General features: G+C 43.9%; 1 protein-coding gene and 2 non-coding genes across 3 annotated transcripts; all 3 read right to left on the reverse strand.

Annotated features, from left to right (window-relative positions):
- Positions 1 to 250: 250 nt before the first annotated feature.
- On the reverse strand, positions 251 to 382 carry LOC118944905. The gene has a single exon (XR_005040309.1). It is a non-coding gene; the product is annotated as a small nucleolar RNA SNORA35 (small nucleolar RNA).
- Positions 383 to 607: 225 nt separating this feature from the next.
- Positions 608 to 3,834, reverse strand: LOC110509161 (40S ribosomal protein S8). Its single transcript, XM_021590131.2, has 6 exons — positions 3,704 to 3,834; positions 2,687 to 2,793; positions 2,257 to 2,356; positions 1,734 to 1,909; positions 1,119 to 1,248; positions 608 to 758 (listed from the first exon to the last, which is right to left on the reverse strand). Exons 1-6 carry the CDS (start codon positions 3,705 to 3,707, stop codon positions 649 to 651), a joined length of 627 nt encoding a protein of 208 aa, XP_021445806.1. The 5' UTR covers positions 3,708 to 3,834; the 3' UTR covers positions 608 to 648.
- LOC118944899 lies at positions 2,129 to 2,197 on the reverse strand. Its single transcript, XR_005040303.1, has one exon. It is a non-coding gene; the product is annotated as a small nucleolar RNA SNORD38 (small nucleolar RNA).
- Positions 3,835 to 16,129: the final 12,295 nt, after the last annotated feature.

Consider the following 16,129-nt stretch of genomic DNA (forward strand, 5'->3'; position numbering starts at 1 on the left):
TGGACAGGATTCAATTTCTGAAAGACTCCATGCAAATATTCTAAAATCACTAAGTCCTGAAAACCCCTATGCAGTAAACTTTCATTTGGAATTTAGACCCCCAAAAGGTACAATGGAGTTCAGGCAAGAGGCGGCTAGAAAATCTCATTACCCAATTCTGTTAAATCAATCAACTTCACCCAAAAATCATACAAATAAATCAGATGAACATTTCACTTTATTTAATCAGATGTCAATGAAGAACCTTTCGTGTTGTTCTCTGCCATCGAAAGGGAGGGGCCAGTGTTGTGGCCAGCCCTTCTGCCTGTGGCGGAGGTTGATTTGGCATTGGAATGAGACAGGAGAGCCATGGAGATGGCAGACCTGGCACTAGACAATGCGACAGCAGCAAAAAAACACCAAACGAAACCCTATTGGAAGATTAGACTCGTTACCCCTGATTTAACCACTAAGGAAGGCTGTCTACTGCAACCATTTTAGAAACACCAAGTCCAGGAATCAAAACAGAGTTAGTCGAGTTAAATTACAAAATGTAAAACGTACTCTACAGTAGTCAACCACCCAAGAAGATCATAAAGCTAGAAAGAAACAAGACGTTGACAAACGATGTGGGATGTGTGTTTTTATTGACGTATCAAAACGGCAGATCTATTTGCCCTTCTTGGCTTTGATTTTCCTCAGGTAGAACTCCAGCTCCTTGCCCTCCAACACGTAGCCATCCACCCTTCCGCACTGGCCGGGCTTGGAGGCAATGCAGGCTGCAGGACATGAAACGGAAGATGGTTAGTGGAGAAGGGGGGGGGGTGAAGTTGGAGAATGCAATAGGAGGGGCAAGACATGGAGAGAAAGGTACAATTATTACCAACTAGCAATTAACAGAAGTCCCATCAGAAAAAGGCACATCAGATTGAAGAGCAGTACTATAATTAAGGCCTGGATCCACAAAGCTGAGTAAGTGTGCTGATAGAGGATCAGTTGCCTTTTAATAAGATATCTGATATGGACAGATCCTAAAACCACCCTACTCAAAATGCCCCGGAGAGAGAGTCTCCCGAGCCCCGGAGAGAGAGTCTCCCGAGCCGGCAGTGCTGCCCAGTAGAAACAGGTTGTAGACTCACCGAGGAGTTTCCCCTGCATGAACTGTTCCTCCAGGAGAGGGCTGATCTTGCAGTTCTTCTTGCGCTCATCAAACTTCTTCTGAATCTTCTTCGACCTCTTCTTGTTGATCACCTCCTCCTCCTCTGGAGTCTAACACATGAGACCGATTGACGTTAGGCAATTAAATGGGCACAATGCTGCAATATAACACCTGTGATTGACTAGAGCAGCTGCCAAGTGTAGCTATCCCCATGGTAACGGCACTAGTAATTTAGCTGCAATATCAGAACATTCAATTCCACAGAAACATTTAGTGTCACTAAGTTCTCTTGTATTGTAATAAATCCAAGGTCATTCTCAGAGCCACGAATATCAATCAGTCACTCAGTAGCAAAACTGAACAAAGTTATCTTCATAGAAAAACCAGAGATTCTAATCAATATTATGGACAAACATGAATGTTTCACAGGGACCTGGACACTCATATCTTGTCTGCCTTACGCAAAAAGAGAGTATGAGAAAAGGGGAGCCATTTGGGACACAAATCTGTTGACTGGTACATACCAGCATAAGAGCTTGGCAGAGGTAGTTCACTATGTAAGGAAACACATAGGCGCCAGTCTTTTAGTACATACCAACTTGGCTCCCTTCTTGCGTCCCAGAGGAGTGGCGAAGTGGGCCTCATACCACTGCCTGTAAGGCAGGCTGTCGACGAGAACGATGCAGTTCTTCACCAAGGTCTTGGTTCTCACCAACTCGTTGTTAGAGGCGTTGTACACCACATCAATGATCCTGGTTTTACGAGTGCAGCCTGAAGAATAAAGACTGTGTCAATACCACCTACGTAGCAAAATGATGTGAAACTACTGGAGGTATGAAAGTTAATAATGAACAGGTATGAAACATTGAAGAGCTGGAGAACGAACACAACGACCATTCGATGTAGCATTAAAACCCGAATAGGCTGCAGTATGGGTGAAATACAGAGTTCAATCCAGTTTGGTTTTAATCACTAAATCTAGCTTTTGTCTTTCTCAGAGTCACGAATATCGTCACAAGCATTCAGTAGCAGAACTGGACATGGGTATCTTCACAGAAAGACGTCACCATCACCCTCCAACTGATTACCATAAAGAACAAGAGTGACGAGAGACTTACACTCAGAGCCCCAGGAGAAGTTGCCCACGTCGACCCTCAGAGCTCGGTACTTCTTGTTACCGCCGCGGGTCCTCACCGTGTGAATACGCCGAGGTCCAATCTAGGAAAACATTTGTTTTTAGCAGAAAACCAAGAAAAATGCGTAATAAGTTAATTAATTGCGCTACGACGGCTACACATGTCCCATTGTTCAGTATTGGTGTGTCAGTGTAACTATGACAGTCCGGATCATTGGTAGGTCCTAAACTTTGAACCAAAACGGTCAAAACAGACCTACCTATGGTCAATGTCTAATCATCCACACTCCCGTTGAACTAGCAACCAGTGCCCATTCCCACACAGCAATATCACAGGCATCAAGTCTATGTTGAGGTTACTATAACTCAGGCCACCCCTAGAATCACTAGAGGTGGTTCGGAGTGGTCTTTACCTTGGTGTTGGCAGGAGGGCGACCCAGCTCATACTTCCTCTTCTTGTGGTAGGGCTTTCGTTTGCCGCCGGTCTTGCGGCGTTTATGCCAGTTGTCCCTAGAGATACCTGGGTCACAAGAAACATGAGGCAAGACACTGGTGAGAAAGGAGCAAACTGCCGAATTAACACAACAAAAGTTACTTTCAACGTGCTTTTGAGTGTCAGTTCTCCAAGGTGGTTATCCGCACTGTAATGTCAGAAACCTAATTGTCATCATTTTCACTCAAGCACACAACTACTCCGAATAGAGTGCAATTTACCAGAAGACCTATGGTCTCAGTTCTTCTCAAGTATCCCCAGGGGGTCTTAGGTGTCCCTGGGTAGGAAACCACTGCAGTACCACCAGCCAGCCAAGTACACATGGCACGTTCCCCTGCGCTAGCGTGGCTGTGAGTAGCCATTAGCATAGTGTCATGGTGAAAAGAGTAGCCAGCTGACATGACTATCTAGCTTAGTAGACACTGCACAGTCTAGTAGATATAAACTTCGTAACAATGCCGAGTTGGTCGCGATGCAAAGTAATAAACTCCGTGAGCGAAAACGTGGGAGACATCCGAAGGCCTAGCGCACCACTGCTACACCACTAACTAGAGTTAACGAGGACTTGCACGCAAAATTTCAACCAAACCATGCAACCCAGAAATGTAGATTAACGTTAAGGGGATAAACTAGACTTAGAAACAGTAAATATTACAAGCGACTGAGTGCAATTCGAGAAATAGTTGCAAATTAGGCTCAATTGCATGTCAACTGTAGACTAGCCCATGAGAGCCGCCATCTTGTTACATGTCAAGACATTGTAAAACAATAACTCCCGTTTTAAAAACTATCAAATGTGTTATCCGTATAATTTAACAACATAACCATTTGATATTAAAATACAATTTAACATGCCAAACCATCTTAGATATAGTCCTGATGTAAAACAACTGATGGACAAGGATTTTCGCAGCGACCAGAAAATGAAAACACGTACCCATTCTAAGGCGCCGGGTAGAAAGAGAACACGCAAGGGCTCATGGGGAAGTTTGACGGTGTCAGATATCGCGAGATTGTAAGAGCAGCTCTTCTTCGGATATCTCCAAATGCAGTTCAGCAACCTGGAAATTGAACTACCGTCATCTATGTGTGACCAGACTGTGCACCACCCAGGATATACTTGAATGTGCCAAAATTATCACTGCTGTGATTCAACGGACAGGTGGTGGCTGAAATGGGATTTTGGAAGCAGGGAAACGTTTCTAATTATTTTCGACAAAATAGTATCTCCCATAAATTGCTATGTGAATTTTATTTAACTTAGCAAGTCAGTTATGAACAAATTCTTATTTTCAATGACGGCCTAGGAACAGTGGGTTAACTGCCTTGTTCAGGGGCAGAACGACAGATTTTTACCTTGTATTATCTCTCCATGCAGAAAAAGCTTTTGATAGACTAGGAGGGTCACATCTCTGGTCTGTATTTTGGCGCATATGAGACTTGGCTCCAATTTCATTCATATTTCATTAATATGGTTAAAATAATATATATTCAGTGCATTCGGAAAGTATTCAGACCCCTTGACTTTTTCCACATTTTGTTACGTTACATCCTTATTCTAACATGGATGAAATAAATCAATTTCCTCAGCAATCTACACACAGTACCCCATAATGACATCACAATGCCCCATAATGACATCACAATGCCCCATAATGACATCACAATACCCCATAATGACATCACAATACCCCATAAAGACATCACAATGCCCCATAATGACAAAGATAAAACAGGTTTTCTGACATTTTTACAAATGAATTAAAAACAAAAAACAGAAATACCTGTTTACCTATTCAGACCCCTTTGCTATGAGACTTGAAGTTGCGCTCAGGTGCATCCTGTTTCCATTGATCATCCTTGAGATGTTTCTACAACTTGATTGGAGTCCACCTGTGGTAAATTCAATTGATTGGACATGATTTGGAAAGGCACACACCTGTCTATATAAGGTCCCACAGTTGACAGTGCATGTCAGAGTAAATACCAAGCCATGAGGAATTGTCAAACTGAGCAATCGAGGGAGAAGGGTCGTGGTCAGGGAGGTGACCAAAAACCCGATGGTCACTCTGACAGAGCTCTTGAGTTCCTCTGTGGAGATAGGAGAGCATTCCAGAAGGACAACCATCTATCTCTGCAGCACTCCACCAATTAGGCCTTTATGGTAGTGTGGCCAGACGGAAGCCACTCGTCCATAAAAGGCAAATGACAGCCCGCTTAGTGTTTGCCAAAAGGCACCTAAAGACTCTGACCATGAGAAACAAGATTCTCTGGTCTGATAAAACCAAGATTGAACTCTTTGGCCTGAATACCAAGCATCACATCTGGAGGAAACCTGGCACCATCCCTCCGGTGAAGCATGGTGGTGGCAGCATCATGCTGTGGGGATGTTTTTCAGCTCCAGGGACTGGGAGACTAGTCAGGATTGAGCTAAAGATGAACGGAACAAAGTACAGATATCTCCTTGATGAAAACCTGCCTCAGAGCACTCAGGACCTCAGACTGGGACGAAGGTTCACCTTCCAATAGGACAACGACCCTAAGCACACAGCCAAGATAACGCAGGAGTGGCTTCGGGACAAGTCTCTGAATGTCCTTGAGTGGCCGAGCCAGAGCCTGGACTTGAACCCGATCGAACATCTCTGGAGAGACCTGAAAATAGCTGTGCAGCAACGCTCCCCACCCAACCTGACAGAGCTTGAGAGGATCTGCAGAGAAGAATGGGAGAAACTCCCCAAATACAGATGTGCCAAGCTTGTAGCGTCATACCCAAGAAGACTGGAGGCTGTAATCACTGCCAAAGGTGCTTCAACAAAGTACTGAGTAAAGGGTCTGAATACTTATGTAGTTGTGGGTTCACAAGCATCTTCGCTCGTTGATGACTGCACACCGTACCACAACGAGGGGACGACCACAACTAGGGGACGACCACTACGAGGGGACGGACCACAACGAGGAGACGACCACAGCGAGGGGACGGACCACAATGAGGGGACGGACCACAACGAGGAGACGGACCACAACGAGGGGACGGACCACAACGAGGGAACGGACCACAACGAGGGAACGGACCACAACGAGGGGACAGCCACAACGAGGGGACGACCACAACGAGGAGACGGACCACAACGAGGGGACGACCACAACGAGGAGACGGACCACAACGAGGGGACGGACCACAACGAGAAGACGGACCACAACGAGGGGACGGACCACAACGAGGAGAAGGACCACAACGAGGAGACGACCACAACGAGAGGAAGGACCACAACGAGGAGACGACCACAACGAGGGTACGGACCACAACGAGGGGACGGACCACAACGAGGAGACGACCACAACGAGGGGACGACCACAACGAGGGGACGGACCACAACGAGGGGACGGACCACACATCCCTAGGAGGTCCTCCCGTTACTAGGGTGAGGTCAGAGGTCAGAGATCATTTTGATAACTCCAGATCACCCTGGGGCTCCATGGTGTGCAGAGATTACTCAGATGTTGGTTGTGGCACCAAGGCAGCAGCTACTCTTCCTGGGGTTTATTATGGATCCCCATTAGTTCCTTCTAAGGCAGCAGCTACTCTTCCTGGGGTTTATTATGGATCCCCATTAGTTCCTGTCAAGGCAGCAGCTACTCTTCCTGGGGTTTATTATGGATCCCCATTAGTTCCTGCCAAGGCAGCAGCTACTCTTCCTGGGGGTTATTATGGATCCCGATTAGTTCCTGTCAAGGCAGCAGCTACTCTTCCTGGGGTTTATTATGGATCCCATCATCCCATGTGTAAGTGCTGTGCTTGATGAATGTCCTTCCACATAACCGTGCTGAAAGTCTGTTGTCAATTTGTTTACTGGGAAATGGCATTGTATCTGGTCAAACACCATTTTTTCCAGAAGTTTACTAAGGGTTGGTAACAGGCTGATTGGTCGGCTATTTGAGCCAGTAAAGGGGGCTTTACTATTCTTGGGAAGAGGAATGACTATCTACCCTCCAGGGCTGAGGGAACACACTCTCTAGTAGGCTTAAATTGAAGGCGTGGCAAATAGGAGTGGCAATATCGTCCGCTATTATCCTCAGTCATTTTCCATTCAAGTTGTCAGACCCAGGTGGATTGTCATTGTTGATAAACAACAATCATTGTTTCACCTCTTCCACACTAACTTTACGGAATTTAAAGTACAATGTTTGTCTTTCATAATTTGGTCAGATATACAGTGCCTTGCGAAAGTATTCGGCCCCCTTGAACTTTGCGACCTTTTGCCACATTTCAGGCTTCAAACATAAAGATATAAAACTGTATTTTTTTGTGAAGAATCAACAACAAGTGGGACACAATCATGAAGTGGAATGACATTTATTGGATATTTAAAACTTTTTTAACAAATCAAAACCTGAAAAATTGGGAGTGCAAAATTATTCAGCCCCCTTAAGTTAATACTTTGTAGCGCCACCTTTTGCTGCGATTACAGCTGTAAGTCGCTTGGGGTATGTCTCTATCAGTTTTGCACATCGAGAGACTGAAATTTTTTCCCATTCCTCCTTGCAAAACAGCTCGAGCTCAGTGAGGTTGGATGGAGAGCATTTGTGAACAGCAGTTTTCAGTTCTTTCCACAGATTCTCGATTGGATTCAGATCTGGACTTTGACTTGGCCATTCTAACACCTGGATATGTTTATTTTTGAACCATTCCATTGTAGATTTTGCTTTATGTTTTGGATCATTGTCTTGTTGGAAGACAAATCTCCGTCCCAGTCTCAGGTCTTTTGCAGACTACATCAGGTTTTCTTCCAGAATGGTCCAGTATTTGGCTCCATCCATCTTCCCATCAATTTTAACCATCTTCCCTGTCCCTGCTGAAGAAAAGCAGGCCCAAACCATGATGCTGCCACCACCATGTTTGACAGTGGGGATGGTGTGTTCAGGGTGTTGAGCTGTGTTGCTTTTACGCCAAACATAACGTTTTGCATTGTTGCCAAAAAGTTCAATTTTGGTTTCATCTGACCAGAGCACCTTCTTCCACATGTTTGGTGTGTCTCCCAGGTGGCTTGTGGCAAACTTTAAACGACACTTTTTATGGATATCTTTAAGAAATGGCTTTCTTCTTGCCATTCTTCCATAAAGGTCAGATTTGTGCAATATACGACTGATTGTTGTCCTATGGACAGAGTCTCCCACCTCAGCTGTAGATCTCTGCAGTTCATCCAGAGTGATCATGGGCCTCTTGGCTGCATCTCTGATCAGTCTTCTCCTTGTATGAGCTGAAAGTTTAGAGGGACGGCCAGGTCTTGGTAGATTTGCAGTGGTCTGATACTCCTTCCATTTCAATATTATCGCTTGCACAGTGCTCCTTGGGATGTTTAAAGCTTGGGAAATCTTTTTGTATCCAAATCCGGCTTTAAACTTCTTCACAACAGTATCTCGGACCTGCCTGGTGTGTTCCTTGTTCTTCATGATGCTCTCTGCGCTTTTAACGGACCTCTGAGACTATCACAGTGCAGGTGCATTTATACGGAGACTTGATTACACACAGGTGGATTGTATTTATCATCATTAGTCATTTAGGTCAACATTGGATCATTCAGAGATCCTCACTGAACTTCTGGAGAGAGTTTGCTGCACTGAAAGTAAAGGGGCTGAATAATTTTGCACGCCCAATTTTTCAGTTTTTGATTTGTTAAAAAAGTTTGAAATATCCAATAAATGTCGTTCCACTTCATGATTGTGTCCCACTTGTTGTTGATTCTTCACAAAAAAATACAGTTTTATATCTTTATGTTTGAAGCCTGAAATGTGGCAAAAGGTCGCAAAGTTCAAGGGGGCCGAATACTTTCGCAAGGCACTGTATATTAACGTAAGCTATTTTGGGATGCTTGATTGTTTTCATTGCTTTACTGTTATCCGAACATCCAGGACTTATGCCAGTAAATGGAACGCGTTAGCACAGTAAATGGAATGTGTTAGCACAGTAAATGGAACGCGTTAGCACAGTAAATGGAACGTGTTAGCACAGTAAATGGAACGTGTTCTGCGGTTGTGAGGCCGGTTGGACGTAATGCCAAATTCTCTAAAATGACGGCGGAGGAGGCTTATGGTAGAGAAATTAACATTCAATTCTCTGGCAACAGCTCTGGTGGGCATTCCTGCAGTCAGCATGCCAATTGCACTCTCCCTCAAAACTCGAGACATCTGTGGCATTGTGTTGTGTTATAAAAACTGCACATTTTAGAGTGGCCTGTTAGTGTCCCCAGCACAAGGTGCACCTGTGTAATGATCATGCTGTTTAATCAGCATTTTGATGTGCCACACCTTTTAAAACCAGTTAAATGTCATTGAAATGTAATCTACATAATTCCCAAAAGTAATTATTTATTATGAGAGGGCCATAAACAACAGCTAGAAATGCTGCATACTCAAAAAATAAGTTACAAGTCTCACCTTTCTGCAAAAAAAAAAAAAAATGGATTTGTATGTTTAGTGTTGGGAGTAAACGTGCATATTTTCTGAAGCTCTTTCTCGATGAAAAGATCTGACCCCCCTCATATCGCTGTGAAAGTCTCACAGAGCTTGACTTCCTGGACTCGTTAGGAACTCGCCTTTCATATCGTATTAATCTTGTACGTACTTGACAAACAGAATGTTTTTTTTTTTTTTAAATCTCTGAATTATTTTAGATGAATGGCTATAAAAATCGATTTCTGAACGTTCTATGGTGATGAAACCACTGTCTACTGCTGCGCTACGACGTAGCGATCGCAGGCATGCGCTTTGTCAGTGACTGTGACGTAGGGTTCAGTCAGGAGTTGATGGACAGTCGGAAGAGCGAATGAAATGGTATGAGGGACATCCCGGCTTCAAGTGGTTTCAGATTTCACTTCCCTACGTCACACAATTTGCTCAGAAAATAAACTCTGTGCAATTTTGAACACTTTTTTTTCCTTCATAAAGAGTCTAACCTGAGGTCTGTAGCTCAACTAGTTTGTGAGCTATTGAAGTTTGAATGTCTGAATGTCTGGCGAATATCCAGTGAAGCCACTAGAGGGCACTGTGCTCCGTCATATCGATGGGACCAGGCTTCCAGGCTTCAGTAAAAGTCATGCATCATTATCACGGCTGTTATTCAGCGCCTAGGGACAGGAGAGACAAACATTATTCCGCTCCTAGGGACAGGAGAGACAAACATAGTTCCCTCTGTAGTTATTCAGCTCCTATGTGAGTCAGTCTTTAGGTCTCTGCTCCTTATTTGAGTTCTTATTTATCCTATCCTATCCTATCTATCCTTTCCTATCCTATCCTATCTATCTCTTCTATCATATCCTATCCTATATATCCCATCCTATCCTATCTATCCTTTCCTTTCCTATCCTATCCCATCCTATCTATACTATCCTATCTACCCTATCCTATCCTATCTATCCCATCTTATCCCATCCTATCCTATCCTATCCTATCCTTATAAGGGTACAAGGTGAGACCTAGATGCAGACACGGGAGGCAGATGGTTTGAGTCTTATATGTTTATTGATCCAAAAAGGAGTAGGCAAGAGAATGGTTGTGGACAGGTCAAAGGTCGAAACCAGATCAGAGTTCAGGAGGTACAGAGTGGCAGGCAGGCTCGAGGTCAGGGCAGGCAGAATGGTCAGGCAGGCTCGAGGTCAGGGCAGGCAGAATGGTCAGGCAGGCTCGAGGTCAGGGCAGGCAGAATGGTCAGGCAGGCTCGAGGTCAGGGCAGGCAGAATGGTCAGGCAGGCTCGAGGTCAGGGCAGGCAGAATGGTCAGGCAGGCTCGAGGTCAGGGCAGGCAGAATGGTCAGGCAGGCTCGAGGTCAGGGCAGGCAGAATGGTCAGGCATGCGGATACAGAGTCCAGAAAACAGGCAAATGTCAAACCCAGGAGCACAGGAAAAACACGCTGGATGACTTGGAACATACAAGACGAACTGGTACAGAGAGACAGGAAACACAGGGATAAATACACTGGTACAGAGAGACAGGAAACACAGGGATAAATACACTGGTACAGAGAGACAGGAAACACAGGGATAAATACACTGGTACAGAGAGACAGGAAACACAGAGATAAATACACTGGTACAGAGAGACAGGAAACACATTGATAAATACACTGGTACAGAGAGACAGGAAACACAGGGATAAATACACTGGTACAGAGAGACAGGAAACACAGAGATAAATACACTGGTACAGAGAGACAGGAAACACATTGATAAATACACTGGTACAGAGAGACAGGAAACACAGGGATAAATACACTGGCACAGAGAGACAGGTAACACAGGGATAAATACACTGGTACAGAGAGACAGGAAACACAGGGATAAATACACTGGTACAGAGAGACAGGAAACACAGGGATAAATACACTGGTACAGAGAGACAGGAAACACAGGGATAAATACACTGGTACAGAGAGACAGGAAACACAGAGATAAATATACTGGTACAGAGAGACAGGAAACACAGAGATAAATACACTGGTACAGAGAGACAGGAAACACAGGGATAAATACACTGGTACAGAGAGACAGGAAACACAGGGATAAATACACTGGTACAGAGAGACAGGAAACACAGAGATAAATACACCAGGGATAACAAGCCAAACCTGGAGGGGATGGAGACAATCACAAGGACAGGTAAAACTGATCAGGGTGTGACAATCCTATCCCATCCTATCCTATCCTTTCTATCTGTCTATCATTCTAGATATCCCATCTGGGCGGCAGGGTGGTTAGAGCGTTGAACTAGTAACCGAAAGGTTGCAAGTTCAAATCCCTGAGCTGACAAGGTACAAATCTGTCGTTCTGCCCCTGAACAGGCCATCATTGAGTATAAGAATTTGTTCTTAACTGACTTGCCTAGTTAAATAAAGTTAAACATCTATCTATCCTTTCCAAAATGTAGAAATATTGATTTCAAATGTTTAATTTTAAGAGTAAGTTGAAAATCATTATGAAGGCATGTGTCCTCTTACCTGTAAAGACTGAATCCAGTCCTTTTGTCCTTAGAAAGATAATTACTTCCTTCTCCTCTCATTTTAACCTTCCACGATGGCCGGTCAGAATCCATCATCGTCATGTCCAGATTTACAGGCTGGGTATGAATGCAACACAAATCTGAGAATGTTAATCAATGAATGTATCAATGTTAATCAATGAATGTATTAAAATGTATCATAAATTGAGGAAGTACATACTGTGAAATAAAAATGTGTTTTTGTTTTACAGCGATTGATTGATAGCATGGGGATAACTCCCCCTGTACTGTTCAGAGCAGAACAAAACACAGTTTATGGAGGTACCACCCAACTGGAACAACATGTTTTACAGCGATTGATTGATAGCATGGGGATAACTCCCCCTGTACTGTTCAGAGCAGAACAAAACACAGTGTATGGAGGTACCACCCAACTGGAACAACATGTTTTACAGCGATTGATTGATAGCATGGGGATAACTCCCCCTGTACTGTTCAGAGCAGAACAAAACACAGTTTAAGGAGGTACCACCCAACTGGAACAACATGTTTTACACGGCCTGATTGACCTGATTGACCAAACCTGACATAATTAGAAATACATGAATGCATCCGTAAATTAATAAATCCATAAATGCATAAATTAACAAATGCATAAATTAATAAATCCATAAATGCATAAATGTATAAATGCATAAATTAATAAATGCATAAATTAATAAATGCATAAATGCATACATTTATCATTCCATAAATGCACACATAAATAGATGACTACATAAATAAATGCACATATAAATAGATACATTAATCCCACTTTCATTCATCTAAATTATACAAAGGGGTGTCAATCAAGTGTATGTGGGTGGTATCAAACACACCGTTGGTTGATCAACGTCGCGGCGTGTTGCTCCATTGCATTTGCCTGCAACGTGTCGTTCAGTTCAAACCATCACGCAACACTGGAAACGTTGAACCTAACTCAACAGCACTACCAAGTCTAAGGCCACGGCTCACCTGATTGCAGCCACACTACTTGCCAGAAGAACTGGGCTGTTGTCTACCTAGTTTGGACTGTTTACATTTTGGACCATCAGAGCCGGGAAAATGCAATCGAGCAACGCTCTGTGAAGTTGACCAACCAATGTTGTGTTACCACCCAGAGACGTTTGATTGACACCCCCTCATTAACATGTTGGAGGAAGAAACGCATAAAGAAATACATGTATAAATAATATAGATTCATGAAAGTGTGAATAATTAGATTATAGTTAGATAAATCATTTTATACAAATATATAGACAAAAATGTATTTATTTTTGTCAGCATTTTTGTATTTCCTTGTTCATTTATTTATTTATGAGTGAATTTATTTATTCATTCATTTATTTATATATGTTTGCATATATTTGTTCATTTATGTATTTATAATTATTGCAGGTTTGGTCCATCATAGACTGACAGCTGTGTCACTATATATACAAAAGTATGTGGACACCCATTCAAATTAGTGGATTCGGCTATTTCAACCACACCTGTTGCTGACAGGTGTATAAAATCGAGCACACATTCATGAAATCTCCTTAGACAAACACTGGCAGTAGAATGGCTCATACTGAAGAGCTTAGTGACTTTCAACGTGGCATCGTCATAGGATGACACCATTCCAACAAGTCAGTTCGTCAAATTTCTGCCCTGCTTCCCGGTCAACTGTGAGTGCTGTTAATGTGAAGTGGAAACGTCTAGGAGCAACAACGACTCAGTTGTGAAGTGGTAGGCCACACAAGCTCACAGAACGGGACCACCGAGTGCTGAAGCACGTAGCAATTCAAAAATGGTCTGTTCTCAGTTGCAACACTCACTACCGAGTTCCAAAACGCCTCTGGAAGCAATGTCAGCACAAGAACTGTTCGTCGGGAGCTTCATGAAATGGGTTTCCATGGTTGAGCAGCCGAAGATCACCATGCGCAATGCCAAGCGTCGGCTGGAGTGGTGTAAAGCTCACCGCCATTTGGACTCTGGGTTTGGCGGAGGAGAAATACTGGTCTGGGGCTGTTTTTCATTGTTCGGGCTAGGCCCCTTAGTTTTAGTGAAGGGAAATCTTAACGCTACAGAATACAATGACATTCTATACGATTCTGTGCCTCCTACTTTGTGACAACAGTTTGGGAAAGGCCCTTTCCTGTTTCAGCTTGACAATGCCCCCGTGCACAAAGCAAGGTCCATACAGAAATGGTTTGTCGAGATCGGTGTGGAAGAACTTGACTGGCCTGCACAGAGCCCTGATCTCAACCCCATCGAACACCTTTGGGATGAATTGGATGCCAAATCACCCAACATCAAGTCCCCGCAGCAATGTTCCAACATCTAGAGGAAAGCTTGTTATCTAGAGGAAAGCAGAAGAGAGGAGGCTGTTGTAGCAGAAAAGGGGGGACCAACTCCATACCATCCATGATTTTGGAATGAGATGTTCTACGCGCAGGTGTCCACATACTTTTGGTGACGTAGTGTATCTTGTCCTCTTTGTCGTTGTCGCTGGTCCCCAGCTGACTTGTGTTTCTCATTTCAATGCCAAGCGGTTTTCACCAGTCTATAAACCTCTTCTCTACTTGCCCTGTTTCATCCTCCTCTGTTTGTTCTGTTTCTCCTTTCTGACACAAATCAAATCAAATTTATTCATAAAGCCCTTCTTACATCAGCTGATGTCACAAAGTGCTGTACAGAAACCCAGCCTTAAACCCCCCAACAGGAAGCAATGCAGGTGTAGAAGCACACTATTTATGGGTCCATCTGTCTTTTCAGAAGAACACGGAAAAGGAAGTGAGATTTAACACTGATTTTTTTTCTGTTTCAATGGAAGTCAATGAACTATAAGTAGTCCAGGCCCAGCTGCTGTCGCATTGGTGTCTATAGGAGAGCCGCCCCTTAAGGACTTACCAGTCCTACCAACGTCCTTAATCACATTGATTCAAATCATATAAGGATCCGCAAATGTAGGGGAGTATTAGCTGCTTACTGTTGCATGAATATGGGCAAGATAAAAGGTAGATATGTTTCCGAAATGTTTTTGTTTGTATTATTCAGTTAGCTCAGCAGAGGGCTTCATGTGTGGTTTAATTCCAGGAAGCTCTGTCTCTCTCTCTTCCTCTCTCTCATAAAAGTTATGTATATTACAGAACATAGATCCCCCTCCCGTTTAGCCTGATCACTAGCCCGGTGGAGAAGACTGCAGGAAGCGTCTCAGAATCAGACCAGAGCAATGTGGCTGGCTCACTCAATATAGTTGCTGGTCCACCCACCATGGAATGGGTCATGTCCGTTCTAATGATTTTAATTCTATGGTTCTAATTCTAGTCATTCTAATTCTATGGTTCTAATTCTAGTCATTCTAATTCTATGTATCAGACCTCTCTGAGAACTGGATGGAGAGAGGGCAGCTCCACTCCAGCCCTGGGTGATTGTCTGAGTACCTGGTAACCCAATGCTATAATTACTACCTCCCACGGTGGGTGAAATCAGAGCCTGGTACCATGGTTCTCTGACTCTCTGACTCTGGTTCTCTGGTACCATGGTTCTCTGACTCTCTGACTCTGGTTCTCTGGTACCATGGTTCTCTGACTCTCTGACTCTGGTTCTCTGGTACCATGGTTCTCTGACTCTCTGACTCTGGTTCTCTGGTACCATGACTGGTGAGGAAAGACTTCAGGTGAGGAGGGATTTCAGGTAGCTGACTGAGAAAGGTCTGGCCTGGGTCCTGGGTCCTGGGTCCTGGGTCACTGTTGGGACAGAGAGAGGCTGAGAGGCCAAGGGAAGGTTACTCATTACATTAATAAAGTCCAATTAAATAAACAAATATTCAAGTTTAAAAAGGGTTAAGTATTTATGCTGCAGTAGTTTATGTGTCGGGGGGCTAGGGTCAGTCTGTTATATCTGGAGTGTTTCTCCTGTCTTATCTGGTGTCCTGTGTGAATTTAAGTAGGCTCTCTCTAATTCTCTCTCTTTTTCTCTTTCTTTCTTTCTTTCTTTCTCTCTTTCTTTCACTCTCTCAGAGGACCTGAGCCCTAGGACCATGCCTCAGGACTACCTGGCCTGATGACTCCTTGCTGTCCCCAGTCCACCTGGCCGTGCAGCTGCTCCAGTTTAAACTGAAATGCCTGAGGCTATGGAATCCTGACCTGTCCCAGACGTGCTACCTGTCCCAGACCTGCTGTTTTCAACTCCCTAGAGACAGCAGGAGCGGTAGAGATACTCTGAATGACCGTCTATGAAAAGCCAACTGACATTTACTCCTGTGGTGCTGACTTGTTGCACCCTCGACAACCACTGTGATTATTATTATTTGACCCTGCTGGTCATTTATGAACATTTGAA

The sequence above is a fragment of the Oncorhynchus mykiss genome, chromosome 28 (assembly GCF_013265735.2).
Source record: "Oncorhynchus mykiss isolate Arlee chromosome 28, USDA_OmykA_1.1, whole genome shotgun sequence".
Taxonomy (NCBI): domain Eukaryota; kingdom Metazoa; phylum Chordata; class Actinopteri; order Salmoniformes; family Salmonidae; genus Oncorhynchus; species Oncorhynchus mykiss.